This window comes from Periophthalmus magnuspinnatus, chromosome 20, assembly GCF_009829125.3.
Source record: "Periophthalmus magnuspinnatus isolate fPerMag1 chromosome 20, fPerMag1.2.pri, whole genome shotgun sequence".
Lineage (NCBI taxonomy): Eukaryota > Metazoa > Chordata > Actinopteri > Gobiiformes > Gobiidae > Periophthalmus > Periophthalmus magnuspinnatus.
In genome coordinates, this window is record NC_047145.1 from 111947 (window position 1) to 134142 (window position 22196).

The 22196-nt window shown below is 42.1% G+C and overlaps 2 protein-coding genes across 3 annotated transcripts in view; one reads left to right on the top strand and one right to left on the bottom strand.

Moving 5' to 3' along the window:
• prkdc (protein kinase, DNA-activated, catalytic subunit) overlaps positions 1–14350 on the bottom strand; it is a 69867-nt gene extending 55517 nt beyond the window's left edge. Inside the window, exons 1-24 of the mRNA XM_055230005.1 lie at positions 14103–14350; positions 12323–12399; positions 12145–12249; positions 11969–12043; positions 11239–11347; positions 11058–11170; positions 9697–9796; positions 9476–9531; positions 9298–9328; positions 8758–8915; positions 8542–8688; positions 7770–7934; positions 6753–6921; positions 6622–6668; positions 6352–6468; positions 6108–6257; positions 5777–5886; positions 5491–5650; positions 5299–5385; positions 5106–5225; positions 3668–3827; positions 3490–3599; positions 2745–2832; positions 2202–2365 (exon numbers count right to left, since the gene is read on the bottom strand). Coding sequence (XP_055085980.1) covers positions 2202–2365; positions 2745–2832; positions 3490–3599; positions 3668–3827; positions 5106–5225; positions 5299–5385; positions 5491–5650; positions 5777–5886; positions 6108–6257; positions 6352–6468; positions 6622–6668; positions 6753–6921; positions 7770–7934; positions 8542–8688; positions 8758–8915; positions 9298–9328; positions 9476–9531; positions 9697–9796; positions 11058–11170; positions 11239–11347; positions 11969–12043; positions 12145–12249; positions 12323–12399; positions 14103–14268 — 2784 coding nt within the window. The 5' untranslated portion in view covers positions 14269–14350. The remainder of the gene's footprint in view (positions 1–2201; positions 2366–2744; positions 2833–3489; positions 3600–3667; positions 3828–5105; positions 5226–5298; positions 5386–5490; positions 5651–5776; positions 5887–6107; positions 6258–6351; positions 6469–6621; positions 6669–6752; positions 6922–7769; positions 7935–8541; positions 8689–8757; positions 8916–9297; positions 9329–9475; positions 9532–9696; positions 9797–11057; positions 11171–11238; positions 11348–11968; positions 12044–12144; positions 12250–12322; positions 12400–14102) is intronic.
• Positions 14351–15910: 1560 nt separating this feature from the next.
• The window catches only part of arhgap29a (Rho GTPase activating protein 29a), a 56651-nt gene continuing 50365 nt past the window's right edge, over positions 15911–22196 (top strand). The window contains exons 1-2 of one of the 2 annotated variants that reach the window (XM_033985871.2): positions 15911–16010; positions 18348–18739. In XM_033985871.2, coding sequence (XP_033841762.1) covers positions 18445–18739 — 295 coding nt within the window. In that variant the 5' untranslated portion in view covers positions 15911–16010; positions 18348–18444. The remainder of the gene's footprint in view (positions 16011–18347; positions 18740–22196) is intronic. The other variant, XM_055230041.1, reaches the window with a different exon arrangement.

Below are 22196 nucleotides of genomic sequence, written 5' to 3' on the forward strand. Positions count from 1 at the left end.
AGAATCCTCAGTGCTGCTGGGGTTCTCCAGGTGAGACAGTGAGCGGTGCAGCAGGTAGATGACGGCGTCCTCCACTCCGATGCCAGGTCGGTACGCAAACTGCAGCGGGTCCATCGCTGAGCTCACGGTGGAGCGGAGGTGGCCAAGGACCAGTCTCTCCAGTGTCTTCATCAGGTGAGATGTTAGAGCCACCGGCCTGAAGCTGCTGAGCTCTTTGGCCTGTGGCGTCTTGGGCACCGGTACCACACAGGAGGTGTGTGAGGTACCACCCTGAGCTTTAGGCTCATGTTGAAGACATGATCCATAACTCCCCACAGTTCATCTGCACAGGACTTAAGGAGCCTGGAGCTGATGCCGTCTGGTCCTGCTGCCTTGCTGGGTCTGATCTTCTTGAGCTCCGGTCTCACCTGGGCTGTAGAAAATGACAGTGGCAGGCTGGGAGGATGGGTGAGTCCGTGTGTATCGGTGGGCTGAAGAGCAGAGGCAGAGGTGTGAAGAGGTGCAGGAGTTCCCCATTGTCCAGCCGGGGAGGGGAGAACAGGCAGCTGGGTGGTGGGAGCAGTGGGTGATTGATCAAATCTCAGGAAGTGAGAATTGAGGTCGTTCACCGACAGCAGGTCCCCCTCCGTCTGGGCAGAAGGTGCTTTGAAGCCTGAGATAGTCTTTAGACTTCTCCACACCCCTGGATGTTCTTCTCCTGTAGCTGTTGCTCCATCCTTCTCTTATGGCTTGGCTTGTCCTGATTTTTCCTACTCAGCTTCTTCTGTACAGCCTTCAGTCCCTGACCTAAAAACTCTCTTCTTCTCCTTCAGCAGAGCTTTTATGTCAGGGTTAATCCACGGCTTGTTGTTCGGAAAACACCACACCGTCTGGGAGGGAACGATGTTTTCAAAACAGAAGTTTATTTAGTCCGTGATGCAATCAGTCATTGTGTTGATGTCCTCTCCATGTGGGTCACAGAGCTCTGTCCGCTGTGGTGTCAAAGTCTCTCAGAGAATCCTCACTCTCAGCAGTCCACTTCTCCACACGGGACACCACAGGCTGTCTCTGCACAATGGGCTGGTACACAGGCTCCAGATGGAGAATGTTGTGGTCAGCTCTACCCAGGGGAGGCAGTGGGGATGAAGAGTAAGCCTCCTTGGCGTTGGTAAAAAATAAGTCCAATGTTTTATTGTCTCTTGTGGGGCAGGTGACATACTGTGTGTATGTGGGCAGGACAGGTGCAGGAGATGCATGATTGAAGTCTCCAGAGATCAGGAAGAGAGCCTGTGGGTGCTTTGTTTGGAGTGTGTTGGTGCAGGAGTGCGCTGGTGCAGGAGTGCGTTGGTGCAGGAGTGTGTTGGTGCAGGAGTGCAGCGTGTCACAGGACGTCTCAGCATTAGCAGAGGGAGGAACATCGATCACAATCACATGTGAGAACTCCCGGGGCAGATAGTGCGGCCTCATGCTAACAGCCAGCAGCTCCATGTGTTTGTTACACAGCTGCGTCTTCACTGTAGTGTCCAGGTTTGCGCCACTTCTCATTCACAAACAGCCAAACCTCCTCCTTTCCTCTTGCCGCTCTCTGCCGTCCTGTCTGCGCGCTGAAGGTCAAAGTTGTCCATAGTAACAGCTGAATCCGTGATTTGCGAGGTTAACCAGGACTCCGTGAAAAGCATGATGCTGCTGTCTCTGTATTCCCACCGATATCACGTGAGCGCCGCTAGTTCGTCCGTCTTGTTTGAAATAGACCGCACGTTTCCCGCGATGACAGAGGGGAGCACAGGTCTGAAGCGTCTCTTCTTTTCCCGGACTTTGCGTCCCGCTCGTCTGCCCCTCCGCGTTCTCCGTAGCAGCTCCGCTGGGATGTCGATCCTGCGGGAGAACGACAGACCAGCGTTGTGCCATCAGCTGTTCTCTGGCGTAAACAATGAGTGGTCACGGTCCCACGCACGTCACACCGATGGAATTGGCGAAATACAACAGAAAAAAACTTAAACTAAACAGAAACACCGCGTTTCTGAAAAAACACACTATTTACAAAAAGTGCCAAACAAATCTGTCATAAAGTGAAGGTCAGGGTCAGAGGTCAGAGTTAGGGTCAGGGTCAGAGCAAGCGTCAGGGTCAGAGTTAGGGTCATGTTTAGGGTCATGTTTAGGGTCAGGTTTAGGGTCATGTTTGGGGTCAGGTTTGGGGTCAGGTTTGGGGTATGCAGACACACCTTTGTCTGGCGGTCACTCGTGGTCAGAGCCAGTTCACTGATACGAGGGAGAAACGGGTCCAAATAAATCACCGGCTTCATGTCCGAAAACGGCACCGCGAAGTTCAGCCTCTTCTCCGTGTCCCAGGCCACGAACCTCCTCATCATCTCCTCTGACGACACGACTACAAACAGAACACACACACTTAAAACACAACTACAAACAAAACACACACACTTAAAACACAACTACAAACAAAACACACACACTTAAAACACAACTACAGAACACACACGCTTAAAACACAACTACAAACAAAACACACTTAAAACACAACTACAAACAAAACACACACACTTAAAACACAACTACAAACAAAACACACACACTTAAAACACAACTACAGAACACACACGCTTAAAACACAACTACAGAACACACACGCTTAAAACACAACTACAAACAAAACACACACACTTAAAACACAACTACAAACAAAACACACACACTTAAAACACCACACTCATATTTAAACAAAGACCAAACGTTCTAAGGGCTTTCACCGGTGACCAGGTTCCTGTTGAGTTTTCCGCCCAAACGTCCGAGCAGCTTGACCACACGGAGCCTCACGGTCACCAGAGGAGCTTCCTCCTGTCGACAGGAGCAAACATTAAAGGGACAGTATCTGACTCTGAATTCACCTTTAGCCCAAGTATTTCTTTTATTCTGATGTTGAATCAGTCAGACAATTGTTTCCACATGGTTCTCATCAAGTCTGTCTTTGGTGGTGGTTTCCTTATGGTTCTCATTATTACTTTTAGACCAGTGATTCTCAAACTTTTCACACCAAAAATCACCAGAGAAAAACTAAACCAGGTCAATAACAGAAGTGGAACACAACAGGACTTTTTTCTGAAATAACAAACAAAAACTAAACACATAAATAAATAATAATATTTAAACTGCAGATGAGTCTATGTGCCACTAGAGGGAGGCGTTTGGCCACACCCTCATTCAATTTACACAAAGACGTCAAATGTATGAAGATATAAGGAATTATGTAGTGAAGGGAAAAAAGTATAACACTACAATAAAAAAAGTAAAAATTTTAAAATTAAAAACTAAAATTAAATCCTAAAAGTAGTCTCCCTCTGTCAAAAAATATTTATTAGAATTTCTTTCCTACATAAAAGCACAAATATCGTCATATAATGGAGGTCATCCGTTTGTTTATAAAATGAAAATAAAGGAAAAAACTGACTGCATATTTTAGTATATTTTGTCAGCTTCAAAGTGAACGATTTTTACCGCCGCTCGCTGTTTGGACTCTTTGAGCAGTCGGGTCATCACTCTGCCGTATCCTTTGTCACTTCGTCCAGACACAAGAGACATGACCTCCCAGCCGCCGTCGTCTTCGTCTTAAAATACAAAAATCACAGGTTTTACTTCAATCATTTAAGTCTCGTTTGTCTCATAACGGACTTACTGTCACTGGAGGTGCTTTTGAGGTACCCGTCCAGCAGGGGGAGTACGGTGGCGTAACACGGCCGCATCGTGTCCAGTGGGATGTGACCGGACCAGTCCTCGAGAGCGTCCAGCGCCGTGTTCGCCAAAGGCACATGGCTCAGGCCGAGCTTCAGAGCTGCCTGGAAACACGTGTAAAGTGGTTCTGATCAACAACATCAAAGCAGCACTATGGAACTTTACTATACGCCGTCTCCATGGAGATGCTATTGCTTTGCCTGAGATGTTCCACAATAAAAGAAAAAGTTATTATAACTCCATCCTCAGATCTATATCCAAACAAAGAAAACAAGTGCTAGACAGTATGCTAACAGACAGTATGCTAACAGACAGTATGCTAACAGACAGTATGCTAACAGACAGTATGCTAATAGACAGTATGCTAACAAACAGTATGCTAACAGACAGTAAGCTAACAGACAGTACGCTAATAGCCAGTATGCTAATAGCCAGTATGCTAATAGCCGTATGCTAATAGCCGTATGCTAATAGCCGTATGCTAACAGGCGTGGGCAGGGGTCTGAATGACGCTTCATTTGACTCAGTTCACACTGATGTGTCTCATTAGACGTGGCCAACAAACAGAAACTGTAAAGTGAAGCTGTGTTAGCTTCAGTGTCGTTAGCTTCAGACAGAAATAAAACAGTGTCCAGCAGTAAATCTGACCAGCCCTGAAGAAGCCTCTTGGACGAGCAGCCAAACGTCTTCACTCTAAAACCAACTGAGAGACTTGACCTCACCTGTAGAGCTGGACAGGCCTTGACCTCACCTCTAGAGCTGGACAGAAGGCCTTGACCTCACCTCTAGAGCTGGACGGAAGGCCTTGACCTCACCTGTAGAGCTGGACAGACCTTGACCTCACCTCTAGAGCTGGATGGAAGGCCTTGACCTCACCTGTAGAGCTGGACAGGCCTTGACCTCACCTCTAGAGCTGGACGGAAGGCCTTGACCTCCCCTCTAGAGCTGGACGGAAGGCCTTGACCTCATCTCTAGAGCTGGACAGAAGGCCTTGACCTCACCTCTAGAGCTGGACAGAAGGCCTTGACCTCACCTGTAGAGCTGGACGGAAGGCCTTGACCTCACCTCTAGAGCTGGACAGAAGGCCTTGACCTCACCTCTAGAGCTGACCAGAAGGCCTTGACCTCACCTCTAGAGCTGGACAGGCCTTGACCTCACCTCTAGAGCTGGACAGAAGGCCTTGACCTCACCTCTAGAGCTGGACGGAAGGCCTTGACCTCACCTCTAGAGCTGGACAGAAGGCCTTGACCTCACCTCTAGAGCTGGACAGAAGGCCTTGACCTCACCTCTAGAGCTGGACAGAAGGCCTTGACCTCACCTCTAGAGCTGGACGGAAGGCCTTGACCTCACCTCTAGAGCTGGACAGAAGGCCTTGACCTCACCTCTAGAGCTGGACAGAAGGCCTTGATATCCGCAGATATGATGTTGTGATGCAGTGAAAGGACAAAGGTCAAACATGAGGCCAGGAGTTCGTCTTTGTACTGCTTCAGTCTGACACAAACCTGGAGACGAGGATTTCAGATTTACTGGAAAATATAAATGTGTTAAAAAAATTTTTTTTTTTAAATAAATGACCTCTTTTCCAAACTTGGCAAAAAGTGAAAAACAGGTGCGTTTAACGGCGTCTGTTTGGTTTGACCCCGAGATATTTAGTCCAACTCCCTGCATCAGGTTAAAACAAACAAAAATAAATACAAATAAATAACATTAAACAATAATAAACATGTAAAATGGATCTAATAAGACACAACTTAAAACAACTTTGACCTGATAATATTTGGTCCTTTTTGAGATCTTCATGGAGACGGACAGGAGCCGGTAGAAGCCGCTGACCAGAGGGTTTCTGATGGAGTGAAGCACGAGCTCATGGCTCAAGGGAAACGTCCAGGACTCAAAATACTCCACGTGTTTGGTCAGCAGCAGCTCACTGCGACAAAATCAGACACAAAGAGAATATCACGTGTGTGTGTAGATTTGATTATCAAGATATGATTCTATTTAATAAAAATAATTATATCATTATTAATAACACGGGGCTTTTAGAGGCGTTTACCTGCAGAAGTCGACCAGGTTGAGAAACGCAGTGAAATCTTTGACTTTGTTGGGGACGAGGTGAGACGTCGGGTCAGAGGACGGCAGAGCGTGAGCCACGTCCTCAGAACCCTGACAAAATAAAACACATTTTGGTTTAAAATAATAAATGAGAAATAAATGTTTTGTTGTTTCTTTCTGAGCTAAAAGTCCTGCCCAGTCCAGATATATTCTATAAGAGGCTGTGTCCAGAAGTGTGTCCAATAATCAGGACGTGTGTGTTTGTTTATTCATTTAAATAAATCTCCCTTCACTTTGCTCATGAAAAGTAAAAGTTAAAAACTTAAAAACACCTCTTCTCCAGGAGTGACTTTGTGAACAGACAGGTCCAGCGTCTCCACGATACGAAGAACAGATTTCACCAGTTCATCATAAATCAAACGACTTAAAGATCCCAGAGCTGCGTTTTGGTTTTGGAACGCTCCGTCCAAATATCCAGTGTCCTGTGAACGGAGAAAGAGTCAGAAATAATAATAATAATAATAATAATAATAATAATAATAATAATAAAGTGAATAAAACTGAAGGATGTTGAACCTTTAACACATCACAGTCCAGGAGACTTTTGAACAGAGGCAGATAATTCTGACTCGTGGGAACTTTCCAGTTTCCAGTTTTCATTTGAGCTCCAGGGCCGTTATCTGTGTCTTTGTCCTGAAACAACACATAAAACAAAACACAATAAAAAATAACACACAAAAAAAACATAACACACAAAATAAAACATAACACACAAGCTAAAACAAAAAAACACACAATAAAACACATCAAGAGTTTTTTTCCATTTTGTTTTATTAAAACACTGACCTCAGCCATAAGAGGTTTGGAGCAGACGCGGATCAGACCCTGATGAACTGAAAATACATCATTTTGTTTTGTTTTAATGGGATAAAAATATATAAATAAACATAATAAACTATAAGAACGGTGTAACTTACCCACAGAACTGATGAAGCTCCACAGCACTGGTCCTTTCGACGCCATGGCAACCAGCACTTTGAGAATCGCTTTCCAACAAGTGACCTGCATCCTCTCGCTGTACTGAGGGAAACTGTCGATCTGCACCACCAGGAGGCGCTCTAACAGAGGAGTGTACACCTCTGGGACCTGAACACAAGATTTAGAATTAACACAAAGAAAAGGCACATTTTATGAAGCTCTTTTCACCTTCAAGGATCAAAGTGATTTACATGAAGGAACCACACACACACACACACCCCCACACACGCACACACACCCCCACACACACCCCCCACACACACACCCCCACCCCCCGACACACACACACACACCCCCCAGTGCACACCCCCCCCAACAGACACACACACACACACAAACCAGTGCACCCCGTCACTCACACAAACAGACAGGTGTCTGGACAGGTGTCTGGGCGTGTCAGGGCAGGTGTCTGGGCGTGTCAGGGCAGGTGTCTGGACAGGTGTCTGGGCAGGTGTCTGGGCAGGTGTCTGGGCAGGTGTCGGGGCAGGTGTCGGGGCAGGTGTCGGGGCAGGTGTCGGGGCAGGTGTCGGGGCAGGTGTCGGGGCAGGTGTCGGGGCAGGTGTCTGGACAGGTATCGGGGCAGGTGTCGGGGCAGGTGTCGGGGCAGGTGTCGGGGCCTGTCGGGGCAGGTGTCGGGGCCTGTCGAGGCAGGTGTCGGGGCGTGTCGGGGCAGGTCGGGGCGTGTCGGGGCAGGTGTCGGGGCGTGTCGGGGCCTGTCGGGGCAGGTGTCGGGGCCTGTCGAGGCAGGTGTCGGGGCCTGTCGGGGCAGGTGTCGGGGCAGGTGTCGGGGCCTGTCGGGGCAGGTGTCGGGGCCTGTCGAGGCAGGTGTCGGGGCGTGTCGGGGCAGGTGTCGGGGCGTGTCGGGGCAGGTGTCTGGACAGGGGTCGGGGCGTGTCAGGGCAGGTGTCGGGGCGTGTCGGGGCGTGTCGGGGCAGGTGTCGGGGCAGGTGTGTTACCTTGTCCAGATGTATGAGGACACTGGCGATAGAGTCCAGGAAGCTGGGCAGTTGATAGAAGGAGTCGTCTTCTCCGTCGCTCTCTGTGAGGTACATCTGTTTGCAGCGCTGGATCAGCTCCGTGTACATGAGGTCCACGTCCTGAGGACACGCCTTTTTACACGGCTGCAGGTCAACGAGAAGAACAAACGCACAGGATCATGAGGAGGAGGACGCTCTACCAACTGAGCCGCTGTGTGTGTGTTGTGACTCGTCAGGTCAGATCTTAAGACACAAGAGCTCGTCCCCTCACGTCTTAAGGTTCTTTAGGTTAAGCTTCATCTTAAGGTTCTTTAGGTTAAGCTTCATCTTAAGGTTCTTTAGGTTAAGCTTCATCTTAAGGTTCTTTAGGTTAAGCTTCATCTTAAGGTTCGCTTGAGCTCAGAGGCATCGTTCTTTCTTCAGTTTAAACAGGTGAAATTAACTTATATAAAAATATTAACTACTTTCATTCACCAGGAGCATCATTAAAAACATGAAAACATTTTAGGTCATTTTACTTAAGTAGATATTTCAATGTGATACTTTTAGTATAAATCGAGTACTGGAGGTGACAAACTTGGACTATATCAAACTACTACTATTACTTCATCTGTATCTGAGCGTTACATAAATGAAATGTGAAGCTCCAAACTGAACACACATTAGACCATCGTCGTCTGAGAGGTTTTTATGCACAAACTAAAAAAATAGAATTTAAGTTTTAATGTGAAATAATGATTAAAAAACGTACAGCTGCGAAAAGTCCATATCCTCGAATGGCGATGGACAGTTCTTTATGTGTCGACTCCATAGTTTTTATGATGCCACAAAACTTCTTCATGAAGAACTTCAGTTTCCCTTTGTGCTCCTCGATGTCATCAGCCACCAACACGGCAACCTACAGAACACAGGCGTAGTTAAGTATTTAGGACGGAGACCTGCGATTAATCGATGACATTTACTCCACCTCTTTGAGAAACGCTTCCAGGGCGTAGTAACTGCGCTTCTTCATCTCTCCGTTTATGTGACCACACAGTTTGGACATCACCTCAAATATGTTTTTATAATGTTCCATGAGACAGGAGCTGAACTGAGGAGCATGTCGCCCAAACAGTCTCAACCCAGCTACAAAAAAAAACAAAAAAACACAATGAAACACTGCAGAGGGAGGGGCTAAGGACAGGGGGCGCTGTGGGGCACTTCTCCATTTGACTGTTTTCTGTGAATGTGGCTTAATCTGCTCGGTTCAGTCCCGGTTCAGTCCTGGTTCAGTCCTGGTTCAGTCCTGGTTCAGTCCCGGTTCAGTTCCGGTTCAGTCCCGGGTCAGTCCTGCTTTAGTCCCGGTTCAGTCCCGGTTCAGTCCCGGTTCAGTCCTGGTTCAGTCCTGGTTCAGTCCCGGTTCAGTCCTGGTTCAGTCCTGGTTCAGTCCTGGTTCAGTCCTGGTTCAGTCCTGGTTCAGTCCCGGTTCAGTCCCAGTTTTGTCCTGGTTTATCAATTAAAGACTCACCAAATGTGACGGCGTATCTGGTCATCTCCATCTACATGGGAATTGCAATGAATTACACACAAAAATAAAAAAAACAAATGTAATATGAAAAGTGTGTGTTTTTTTTAATATGTGGTAAATGCCACGGTGGCACTTTAATAATAATAATAATAATTATAAATAAATAAAACCTGTTTACCTGAGGACTGATCGCTTTCAAGGCAAACTGAAAGATTTCTCTACACGTCGTTGGGTCTGTGAAGAAGAAAATCATAAAATCATCTTGTTTTCCCTCATGTTTTTGTACAAGTCAATATGGCATGGTATCGATATGGTATCGGCATGATATCGATATGGTATCGGCATGATATCGATACCGATAACATAGAGGAATCTGATTGGTGAGCACAGGTCACAAACCTTCGTCCATCGTCTTGGTGAAGTTCACCATTAAAGCCGTTAATCCTCTGAGGCATCCGGCGACAACAAAGAGTTTGGGTTCTCTCGTGGAAGACGTCATCTGAAACACGCCAAAAACACGCCATAAACACGCCATAAACACGCCATAAACACGCCATAAACACGCCATAAACACGCCATTTTATATATAATCAGAAACATAACATTTTATTTAAACTCAGTTTGGACAGATTTATGTTTAAAAAGGGACAGAACATATGAATGATCTTAAATAACATTTAATACAAAAACACAGGGACAGAAAACTACATCAGGATCACAAAAAACAACAGACTGAGGAGGAGGACAGGAGCAGAGAGGAGCAGAGAGGAGCAGAGAGGAGCAGAGAGGAGGAGGACAGGAGCAGAGAGGAGCAGACAGGAGGAGGACAGGAGCAGAGAGGAGGAGGACAGGAGCAGAGAGGAGGAGGACAGGAGCAGAGAGGAGCAGAGAGGAGGAGGACAGGAGCAGAGAGGAGGAGGACAGGAGCAGAGAGGAGCAGACAGGAGCAGAGAGGAGAAGAGAGGAGCAGAGAGGAGGAGGACAGGAGCAGAGAGGAGGTGGACAGGAGCAGAGAGGAGGAGGACAGGAGCAGACAGGAGCAGGACAGGAGCAGAAAGGAGCAGAGAGGAGCAGGCAGGAGCAGAAAGGAGAAGAGAGGAGCAGAGAGGAGGAGGACAGGAGCAGAGAGGAGCAGACAGGAGGAGGACAGGAGCAGAGAGGAGCAGAGAGGAGGAGGACAGGAGCAGAGAGGAGGAGGACAGGAGCAGAGAGGAGGAGGACAGGAGCAGAGAGGAGCAGACAGGAGCAGAGAGGAGAAGAGAGGAGCAGAGAGGAGGAGGACAGGAGCAGAGAGGAGGTGGACAGGAGCAGGACAGGAGCAGAAAGGAGCAGAGAGGAGGAGGACAGGAGCAGAGAGGAGGAGGACAGGAGCAGAGAGGAGGAGGACAGGAGCAGAAAGGAGCAGAGAGGAGCAGAGAGGAGCAGGCAGGAGCAGAAAGGAGAAGAGAGGAGCAGAGAGGAGGTGGACAGGAGCAGAGAGGAGGTGGACAGGAGCAGAGAGGAGCAGAGAGGAGGAGGACAGGAGCAGAGAGGAGCAGAAAGGAGCAGACAGGAGCAGGACAGGAGCAGAGAGGAGCAGACAGGAGCAGAGAGGAGGAGGACAGGAGCAGAGAGGAGGAGGACAGGAGCAGAGAGGAGCAGACAGGAGCAGAGAGGAGGAGGACAGGAGCAGAGAGGAGGAGGACAGGAGCAGAGAGGAGGAGGACAGGAGCAGAGAGGAGGAGGACAGGAGCAGAGAGGAGGAGGACAGGAGCGCTCACCTGCTCCTTCAGCTCGCCCAGATAAGCCTTGTAGAGTTTGTCTGAGTTGTTCACCATTTCGTTCGGGTGAACCTCCGTGAGAACTCCCAGTAACTCATAGATTTTACCGAGCACTAGAAACAGACGAAATAAACTCATCTTCATCTTAATCCTTTATCGTTTGAATAAATGTCACATTTACCTGAATCTGGGAGTTTGTTTTTCTGACATAACTCGCTGTAAAATTTATTAAAAATATCTGTGATTCTGAAGTCAGCGGCGACGGTGGAGGCTCTCGTCGTCTGGAGGACCTGAAGATGTGGAACGTGTTTTAGATGAACAGCAAGAGATCAGGAGCAGATAAATGAACAAATGAACAGATAAATGAACAAATGAAGAAATGAACAGACAAATGAACAGATGAACAACTTCTATATTTAGAATTCCAACCACGAATATCATGACAACCAAAGAGCCAATCAGGAGCGAGGCTGTCAAAGGTAACGCCCCTTCCCGCCCACATCGCTGGTTTAACAGGGAGCGGACGCTTAGCAACGCTGTCAATCAAACCTGTTGCTAACGCTAACAGGAGCGACCTCGGGGAAAGAAGGACCTGATTTGTCTGTTATTAATGTTCATATCTTGATTTACAGACACAATAGTGAAATAAAAACCCCAGGATCATGTAGAGGGTTAATACGAACATTTAAGACCAGAATGAGTCTGAAGGACAGAGACAGAGAGAGGACAGAGAGAGGACAGAGAGGACACAGTTTAACACAGAAACTGAATTGGAGCCAGAGTCGATGGAGCAGGAAGTGCGCCCATGATCACTTCCTGTTTGAAGCACTGCGGCTAGCAGGTTAGCTATGTCCATTTATATATATATAGTTTATAGAAATGAAGAAAGAAAAAAAACATGAGAACCAAACCTTGATGAGCAGATCGAGCACTGGAGCCCTGCATTTGGCCACTTTATCTTTGGTGTAAACCACCAAACACGAGTCCTGAGCAAACAGAAGGATTTTATTTTATCTTTGGTGTAAATCACCAAACAGAAGGATTCAGTAAAACAGTCATTTCTTTGTAGGAGAATCAAAAGCCTCACTCTGATGTCTGTGGCGTACGTCGTCTCCCAGCCGCGGAGTCGCGGAGAAACTTTGTCCAAAAACTTGTCCAAGAAAATCAAAATGTCGACCCGAGCGTCACGGAGCTGCAAGAATTCAACAAGTTACCCTCAACGTCCCTCTATTTGTACAGTTTATTTGTCTGTTTTTAGACTTTACCTCATCTGATCCCAGGGATTTTTTGAGAAAGCAAAGCAGTCCAAAATCTTTGGAGAACAACAATGAGGTCTGCAAAGCTTTAAAATAAACAATTATATAATAAATATAATAAAAACAAATCAACGTTACATCACGCGCTCACCACATATTTCAATTATATCATTTTAGATTTAAAGTCATTTATAATCTTGTGCTGAGCTGTATTTTAAATAAATACTGATGATCAAATGTCAGCTGTGGAAGGAAACAAAATACTTTACTTTTTGGTACATGTATCTTTACTTAAGTACTGAAGTAAAGATACAGATACTTAAACATTATATGGAAGTAAAGTAATTTACTTAAGTAAAATGCTCAAGTACCTGTAGCTTTACTTAAGTGGTACTTAAGTACTTTACTTCAGTAGAATGTTTAAATATCCACATCTTTACTTAAGTACATTTTACGGTGGATAGAAAAAAAATTATGAAATGGATTGGCATCGTCACTTTTACTTTTTACTCTTAAAGTACAGTTTTAACCAGGTTCCAAAATACTTTTACTTAAGTAGATTTTTTCATGTGATATTTTTACTTGAGTAACTTTTCACCTCTGTATCTGTACTTTTACTTCAGTAAATGTAATAAAACACACACAAAAACTCCAGTTCAAAACAACAGTTTTAAAGACACAAAACCTGTTCAGCTGCACAATAATAATGTGTGTGCCGTTATTTTAACTGGTCCATGTAAACGCAGGTGTTCAGGGTCACGTGGTTTTGTTCAGGGTCACGTGGTTTTGTTCAGGGTCACGTGGTTTTGTTCAGGGTCACGTGGTTTTGTTCAGGGTCACGTGGTTTTGTTCAGGGTCACGTGGTTTTGTTCAGGGTCACGTGGTTTTGTTCAGGGTCACGTGGTTTTGTTCAGGGTCACGTGGTTGCGTTCAGGGTCACGTGGTTGTAAACGCAGGTGTTCGTGGTCACATGGTTGTAAACGCAGGTGTTCGTGGTCACGTGGTTGTTGTTGTTGTGCCTGTGTGTAACGGCGCTCTCCAGCCATGGATGAACTTTGTCAGGATGAAATCATTTGAATAAATAAAAGAATAAACTGATCAGACACAAACCTGTGAAAAGCCATTAATGCTACATATAACACCACATTTGGAATCAAATTCGTAACAATAAGTGAAATAATTTTACTAAAAGTGGGACTGGCGTGTCTAAGGACGAGACTTTGTTTTATTTTACACATGAGGTCTGGAGTTTTTTGTGTGGTTTTTTTGGTGTTTGGAGTTTCTTATTTTATTTATTTATTTTCATTTTATTTTTGGTGTTTATTTTATTTATTTTTGGTGTTTGGAGTTTCTTATTTTATTTATTTATTGGTGTTTGGAGCTTCTTATTTTATGTATTTATTTTTGGTGTTTGGAGTTTCTTATTTTATGTATTTATTTTTGGTGTTTGGAGTTTCTTATTTTATGTATTTATTTTTGGTGTTTGGAGTTTCTTATTTTATGTATTTATTTTTGGTGTTTGGAGTTTCTTATTTTATGTATTTATTTTTGGTGTTTGGAGTTTCTCATTTCATTTATGTATTTATTTTTGGTGTTTGGAGTTTCTTATTTTATGTATTTATTTTTGGTGTTTGGAGTTTCTTATTTTATGTATTTATTTTTGGTGTTTGGAGTTTCTTATTTTATGTATTTATTTTTGGTGTTTGGAGTTTCTCATTTCATTTATTTCTTTATTTCTTGGTGTTTGGAGTTTCTTATTTTATTTATATTGTTGTGTGTAGTTTCTTACCCAGCTCGTTGTCGGACGGGGTGATCATACACTCTTGTCCCAGGTCTCTCACAGTATCGTGGCATCTTAAAGCTGCAGCTCGTTTATCTTCATCTGAAAGTGATTCATGAAGTTTGAGCAGAAGTCCCTGGATCCCCCCCGCGGTGGCGCTAGAGGCCGAGGACATGACTGCTCGTGTTTAGTCCAGGACCAGGGCGAAACAACACATTATTTTTGCATTAACGATTAAGAAAAGGAAAATGTGTGAAACTCGCCGCCACAGCTGCAAAATCTGCACAAACTCACGCACCCGGAAGAAAACCGGAAGTGCACAGGACGTGCACAGGAAGTGTCGTGTGGTTTTCAAAGTACAAGCATTTTATTGAACAGGACGAGGATAAATGAGTGAAATAATGTTTATTTGTGTCATAAATTAATGAAATGATATTTACTTGTGTCATAAATGAGTGAAATTATGTTTGTTAGTTTCATAAATTAGTGAAATGATGTTTATTTGTGTCATAAATGAGTGAAATTATGGTTTTTGTGTCATAAATGTGTGAAATGATTTTTGTTTGTGTCATAAATGAGTGAAATTATGTTTGAGAGTTTCATAAATGAGTGAAATTATGTTTGTTTATGTCAAAAGGTAAAGTCTGAAGTGTTTCTGTAAAAATCCTCTTGTTTTGGTGGATTTTCTGGATTTCAATGGAAATCAAAGTCACTGAAACAATAAATTAAATAAAGTTTTCAGGTGACACTGCCCCTGTTTCACCAGCAGAGGTCCCTGCTGCGCTGTTTATGGTGCTCCACGTTTACGTCAGTGGGACGTCATGACGTCATGGATTTGCAACCTATGTGAAAATGAATGCTTATGTTTATTATTTATTATAAAATGTATAAAAGACAAAGGTCAAACAGGCATATAAATATAATAATATATAATAATATGCACATATATAATAATATACACATATATCTCTATCTTACAGTTATGTAAATATAATAATAATATAATAATAATAATAATAATAATAATAATAATAACAATAATAATAATAATAATAATAATAATAATAATAATAATAATAATAATATATTATCTATTTTACAGGTATGTAAATATAATAATATACACATATATATCTCTATTTTACAGGTATGTAAATACAATATTATATAATAATAGACACATAAATCTAAAGTTTAACCACGTGGAGATCGTGGTTTTTAAGTGCTACACCTGATTTTTTGTGTTTGTGTTGAAACCATAAAGTTTTGTGAACGTTGTACTCAGACTGGGAGGAGTCTTCTCTGTTTCCATGGAGACAAGAGACTAAGCACATAACGCCACCAAGCACATGTCAGATCTGTGGAGAGGCAAGCAACTTATAAAAAAAAACAGGTATGACTGAATAAATGCAAAATAGATACCTCTAATGCCATACTGTGGAACATTTCAGGCAAAGTAATAACGTGTCCATGGAGACAAGCACGTGGCGTACCCTCTAACAGAAAAGTTACATAGTGTGCCTTTAAGTCTATAGACAAGAGCCAATTAACAACAAAAAAACACCACTGCATGGATTTTATGTATAAATATGTGTGTGTGGGGTGTGTGTGTGTGTGTGTGTGTGTGTGTGTGTGTGTGTGTGTGTGTATATATATATATATATATAGAGAGAGAGAGAGAGAGAGAGGGGGGGGGGAGGAGGAGGAGCCACAAGCTCCTCCCACATCCAGGCGCGGACCAATCAAAAGTCACAGAGCGGTCACATGGTCTGAGGAGCTCCTCCAGCGCACGAGCGCACGAGCGCACAGAGGAGAGTCTGGAACCAGGCACCGACCCGGACTGTCCCGGGACTGAACCGGACTCAGGTTTAATTTACCTCATGAGTTTGTGTCTGTGGAAATGATCAGCTCCATCAGGTGAGTCTGTGGGTTTGTACAGAGGAGTTTATACTGAGGTACTTTATACTGAGGTACTTTATACAGAGGTACTTTATACAGAGGTACTTTATACTGAGGTACTTTATACAGAGGTACTTTATACAGAGGTACTTTATACAGAGGTACTTTATAAGAGGTACTTTATACTGAGGTACTTTATACAGAGGAGTTTATACAGAAGTACTTTATACTGAGGTACTTTGTAAGAGGTACATTATACTGAGGTACTTTATAAGAGGTACTTTATACTGAAGTACTTTATACAGAGGACCATATACAGTGGTACTTTATACTGAGGTACTGTATACAGAGGTACTTTATACAGAGGTACTTTATACAGAGGTACTTTATACAGAGGTACTGTATACAGATGACTGTGTGGGTGTATGGAGGGTCTTTTCACACTGTGAAAAGAATTTAGTTTTACTCTGTTTTACTCTGTGTTTTACTCTGTGTCTTACTGTGTGTTTTACTTTGTGTTTTACTCTGTGTTTTACTCTGTGTTTTACTCTGTGTTTTACTCTGTGTCTTACTGTGTGTTTTACTGTGTGTTTTACTCTGTGTTTTACTCTGTGTTTTACTTTGTGTTTTACTCTGTGTTTTACTCTGTGTTTTACTCTGTGTTTTACTCTGTGTTTTACTTTGTGTTTTACTCTGTGTTTTACTCTGTGTTTTACTCTGTGTTTTACTTTGTGTTTTACTCTGTGTTTTACTTTGTGTTTTACTCTGTGTTTTACTCTGTGTTTTACTCTGTGTTTTACTTTGTGTTTTACTCTGTGTTTTACTTTGTGTTTTACTCTGTGTTTTACTCTGTGTTTTACTCTGTGTTTTACTTTGTGTTTTACTCTGTGTTTTACTTTGTGTTTTACTCTGTGTTTTACTCTGTGTTTTACTCTGTGTTTTACTCTGTGTTTTACTCTGTGTTTTACTTTGTGTTTTACTCTGTGTTTTACTTTGTGTTTTACTCTGTGTTTTACTTTGTGTTTTACTCTGTGTTTTACTCTGTGTTTTACTCTGTGTTTTACTTTGTGTTTTACTCTGTGTTTTACTGTGTGTTTTACTCTGTGTTTTACTCTGTGTTTTACTCTGTGTTTTACTTTGTTTTACTCTGTGTTTTACTCTGTGTTTTACTGTGTGTTTTACTCTGTGTTTTACTCTGTGTTTTACTCTGTTTTACTCTGTGTTTTACTTTGTGTTTTACTCTGTGTTTTACTTTGTGTTTTACTCTGTGTTTTACTCTGTGTTTTACTCTGTGTTTTACTCTGTGTTTTACTTTGTTTTACTCTGTGTTTTACTCTGTGTTTTACTCTGTGTTTTACTCTGTCTTACTCTGTGTTTTACTCTGTGTTTTACTGTGTGTTTTACTCTGTGTTTTACTCTGTGTTTTACTCTGTGTTTTACTCTGTGTTTTACTTTGTTTTACTCTGTGTTTTACTCTGTGTTTTACTCTGTGTTTTACTCTGTGTCTTACTCTGTGTTTTACTCTGTGTTTTACTCTGTGTTTTACTCTGTGTTTTACTCTGTGTTTTACTCTGTGTCAGACGCTCTGGACTCGAGGCTTTTCTCATTGATGTACACTCTGTTGTTTTTCGTCTAAATCCTCAATATTACAGTGTGTTTTATTTTATTGTGTTTTGTTTTATTTTAATGTGTTGTGTTTTATTTTAATGTGTTGTGTTGTGTTTTATTGTGTTGTGTTTTATTTTATTGTGTTGTGTTTTATTTTATTGTGTTGTGTTTTATTTTATTGTGTTGTGTTTTATTTTATTGTGTTGTGTTTTATTTTATTGTGTTGTGTTTTATTGTGTTGTGTTTTATTTTATTGTGTTGTGTTTTATTTTATTGTGTTGTGTTTTATTTTATTGTATTGTGTTTTATTTTATTGTGTTGTGTTTTATTTTATTGTGTTGTGTTTTATTGTGTTGTGTTAAACCTGTAAAAAGTCACTGAACAGACCCTCGACACTGTAAAAGCCTCTTCTCCAAACCCATTTACTGAATGTTTTGTTGACCTTTTGTTGTGTTGATGTTGTGTTGATGTTGTGTTGATGTTGTGTTGTGTTGATGTTGTGTTGATGTTGTGTTGATGTTGTGTTGATGTTGTGTTGTGTTGATGTTGTGTTGATGTTGTGTTGTTGTTGTGTTGATGTTGTGTTGATGTTGTGTTGTTGTTGTGTTGTTGTTGTGTTGATGTTGTGTTGTTGTTGTGTTGATGTTGTGTTGTTGTTGTGTTGATGTTGTGTTGTTGTTGTGTTGATGTTGTGTTGATGTCTTTTCAACACAACATCATTGATGTCTTTTCTTCTTCTCGTCTCAGTTTCATCGTCGTCGTCCGTCCCTGAAGCGGCGTTCTGTCTGATATTTGGCGTCACACTGGAATAACTCCTCGCTCGGCCCCGGGGCCCTCAGGAGACATGCTCGCCGCGATGCTTCGGCAGAGTTCCGGCGGTGGGTCTGTAGGGGGCGGCACCGGCGGCGGGGCCAAAGTCACCGTGGGAATGTCCAGGCTTTCCAGCTCCAGCCTGGGCTCCTCCGGCTCCGGGAACGCGGGGCCGTACGTGTCCGGACGGGGGAAGAGCGGGTCGGTCGGTACGGAGAGTCCGGACTCCGGCGCCGTGTCTGACCCTCATTACATCATGCAGCTGGTCAGCGACGTGCGCAAGTTTGCAGACGTCCTTCTGCAACTCAAAGAAGTGTTCAACTCTAAAGGTACGAGCTGCTCTTTAACTTTAATGATATGAGCTGGTTTTTAAGTGTAAAGAGGCTTCTTTGACCGAATTTAATTTTAACTCATAAAATGCTCCACACTGGTCCTGGACTGTCCGAACGTCCGGACCTCGATCCCGAGACTGTCCGAACGTCTGTAGTCATTTTGTCCGGAGCCCTTAAATGATTTGAAACTATGTAAATGGTCCACATTCTGAACAGCTCTGGAGTATTTACAGTTTGGGGATCGGATCGGTTCTAAGGTATTGGCTCGTCGATATCTCACTTTGGTGAATAAACTGATGTAATAAGACGATTTCCTGGGCAGTGTCGGCCCAAAGCTGTTCTGTAGTTACAAAAGTGAAACTTGTGCATCATTTCTACCTCGCGCTGTTTGTGTTTAGAGGAAATGCTGTTTTCAGTCTCTGGTATCGTAGATTTCAGGGATCTGCAAATTCTTAAAACTAAAGTATCGACATCAGTATCGGAACAGAACAGAACTGGACCAGTGCTTCTATGTTTACAGTAATTTCATTTTTTCTGATTCTGATCACGTTCAGGTGATGTTTTAATGTAGGATTCTGTTGAGCTTTAAAACAAACACAAAAGACAGAAATATGAACTGTGAATATGATAATCCCACGTGTTTCAGAGTAACGAGAAGACACAGATTATGTACAGATTATAGTGTACATGTGATAGTACAGATTATAGTGTACATGTGATAATACAGATTATAGTGTAAATGTGATAGTACAGATTATAGTGTACATGTGATAATACAGATTATAGTGATAGTACAGATTATAGTGTACATGTGATAATACAGATTATAGTGTAAATGTGATAATACAGATTATAGTGTACATGTGATAATACAGATTATAGTGTAAATGTGATAATACAGATTATAGTGTACATGTGATAATACAGATTATAGTGTAAATGTGAGAATACAGATTATAGTGTACATGTGATAATACAGATTATAGTGTAAATGTGATGATACAGATTATAGTGTAAATGTGATAGTACAGATTATAACGTACATGTGATAATACAGATTATAGCGTACATGTGATGATACAGATTATAGTGTAAATGTGATAATACAGATTATAGTGTAAATGTGATAATACAGATTATAGTGTAAATGTGATAGTACAGATTATAGTGTAAATGTGATAATACAGATTATAGTGTAAATGTGATAGTACAGATTATAGTGTAAATGTGATAATACAGATTATAGTGTAAATGTGATAATACAGATTATAGTGTAAATGTGATAGTACAGATTATAGTGTACATGTGATAATACAGATTATAGTGTAAATGTGATAATACAGATTATAGTGTACATGTGATAATACAGATTATAGTGTAAATGTGATAATACAGATTATAGTGTAAATGTGATAATACAGATTATAGTGTAAATGTGATAATACAGATTATAGTGTACATGTGATAATACAGATTATAGCGTACATGTGATGATACAGATTATAGTGTAAATGTGATAATACAGATTATAGTGTAAATGTGATAGTACAGATTATAACGTACATGTGATGATACAGATTATAGTGTAAATGTGATAGTACAGATTATAGTGTAAATGTGATAATACAGATTATAGTGTAAATGTGATAGTACAGATTATAGTGTAAATGTGATAGTACAGATTATAGTGTAAATGTGATAATACAGATTATAGTGTAAATGTGATAGTACAGATTATAGTGTAAATGTGATAATACAGATTATAGTGTAAATGTGATAGTACAGATTATAGTGTACATGTGATGGTACAGATTATAGTGTAAATGTGATAATACAGATTATAGTGTACATGTGATGGTACAGATTATAGTGTACATGTGATGGTACAGATTATAGTGTAAATGTGATAATACAGATTATAGTGTACATGTGATGGTACAGATTATAGTATTTTTTAAATGCAGTCCTGTCCAGTTCTTTATTCACGTATGAAACTCTCCGTTCACACTGTTTTGGAGCAGTTTGTTTCTTGATCTGTTCCTGTTGGAAAATCACAGTCTGGAGTCGTCTTGTTTCCATAATAGTTTTAAATGTGGGTTTGTCTTTAGTGAAGCGCGATTCACCCCGGCTCCATGTTACTCTGTTGAAAAGCATCATTAGTTTCACAATCTTTCGTTTCACAAAGAGCACTTGAGTTTTGCGTGTCATTTATTCTGGTACAAAGGCCCGTGGTGTGAACACGGGCAAAGCCTCTCTAATGGAATCTAGCTGCCATTGAAATCTTGTGTAAATAAAGCGGTTTTCTCCACAGAGTAAACAGCTCCAGTCGTATCTGTCCCTCTGTGGCCTTGGCTCCGCGGTCACTCAACCCAACTCTAAATTTTTCCACAATAAACTTCACATTATTTCCCAAAATTCCCACAGAATCCGGTGGAACAGGTGAACTGAATCCTTCAGTTTTTGAGTTGACTTAATGTATTTCCACATTTTTTCACATTAATAGAAGAAGCAGCAGGTTTAATTTAACTTGTGTGAGAAAAAGTGTCTCAGAGAGCGCGTAGTCTGCAGTAATCATGTAAAGTGACAAAGATTACATTACACTACACTAACCCTGATGCCCTGCCATCGCTGTTGTTCTGTGGATGCTCATCTATTCAACCCTGTTTAGATTTATCTACAAATATGTTCTCCGGCTTCTGTCCCGATCGCGATCGACCTCTGGAAGAAGGAATTCCAAACGTTCCTATTGTTGTCTGAGGAGGTCAGAGAACGTGCTTGACCCCGGCTGGACGGAGCGGGAATCCAGACACTTTCTGAAAGAGTTTGTCGTGGGCGTTGAGCGTGCGTGAGATCAGAGTCATGAGAGTGACGCCGTCTGATCCGAGCAAAATGATTAAAGCCACAGTCTGTAACTTTCTGATCTAAGGCAAAATTATTAAAGCCACAGTCTGTAACTTTCTAAAACAGATTCTGTATTTTAGATCATTCCTGATTTGAAGGTTCTTGTGGTGACTTTTCCCAAACATCTTTGGTTTTAAATTGCTTAGTTGCTATGGATACCAAAGGTCGTTACCACAGATACAGGTATTTTATTAAAAATGTAGAAACACACAAACGCTCCGTCAATCAAACATCAAACACACGTGTGATGTCATCTGTGATGTCATCTGTGATGTCATCTGTGATGTCATCTGTGATGTCATCTGTGATGTCATCTGTGATGTCATCTGAAATCCTCCATACGACTTCAATCACACAGTTATTAAAGACGTTAGTGTTTTCAGACAGAGGTCGTCAAAAACAGCAGCGCTAACAATAGAACTACACACTTAGCGCTAACACTGGAGCTATGCTAACGGCTAACAGTTGTTTCTTTAAGAACAGGTTCTCTCCGTTTGATCGTCTCTGGGAGTAACAGTATTGTCGTATTTACTTCAAGAAGACGTCAAAAGAA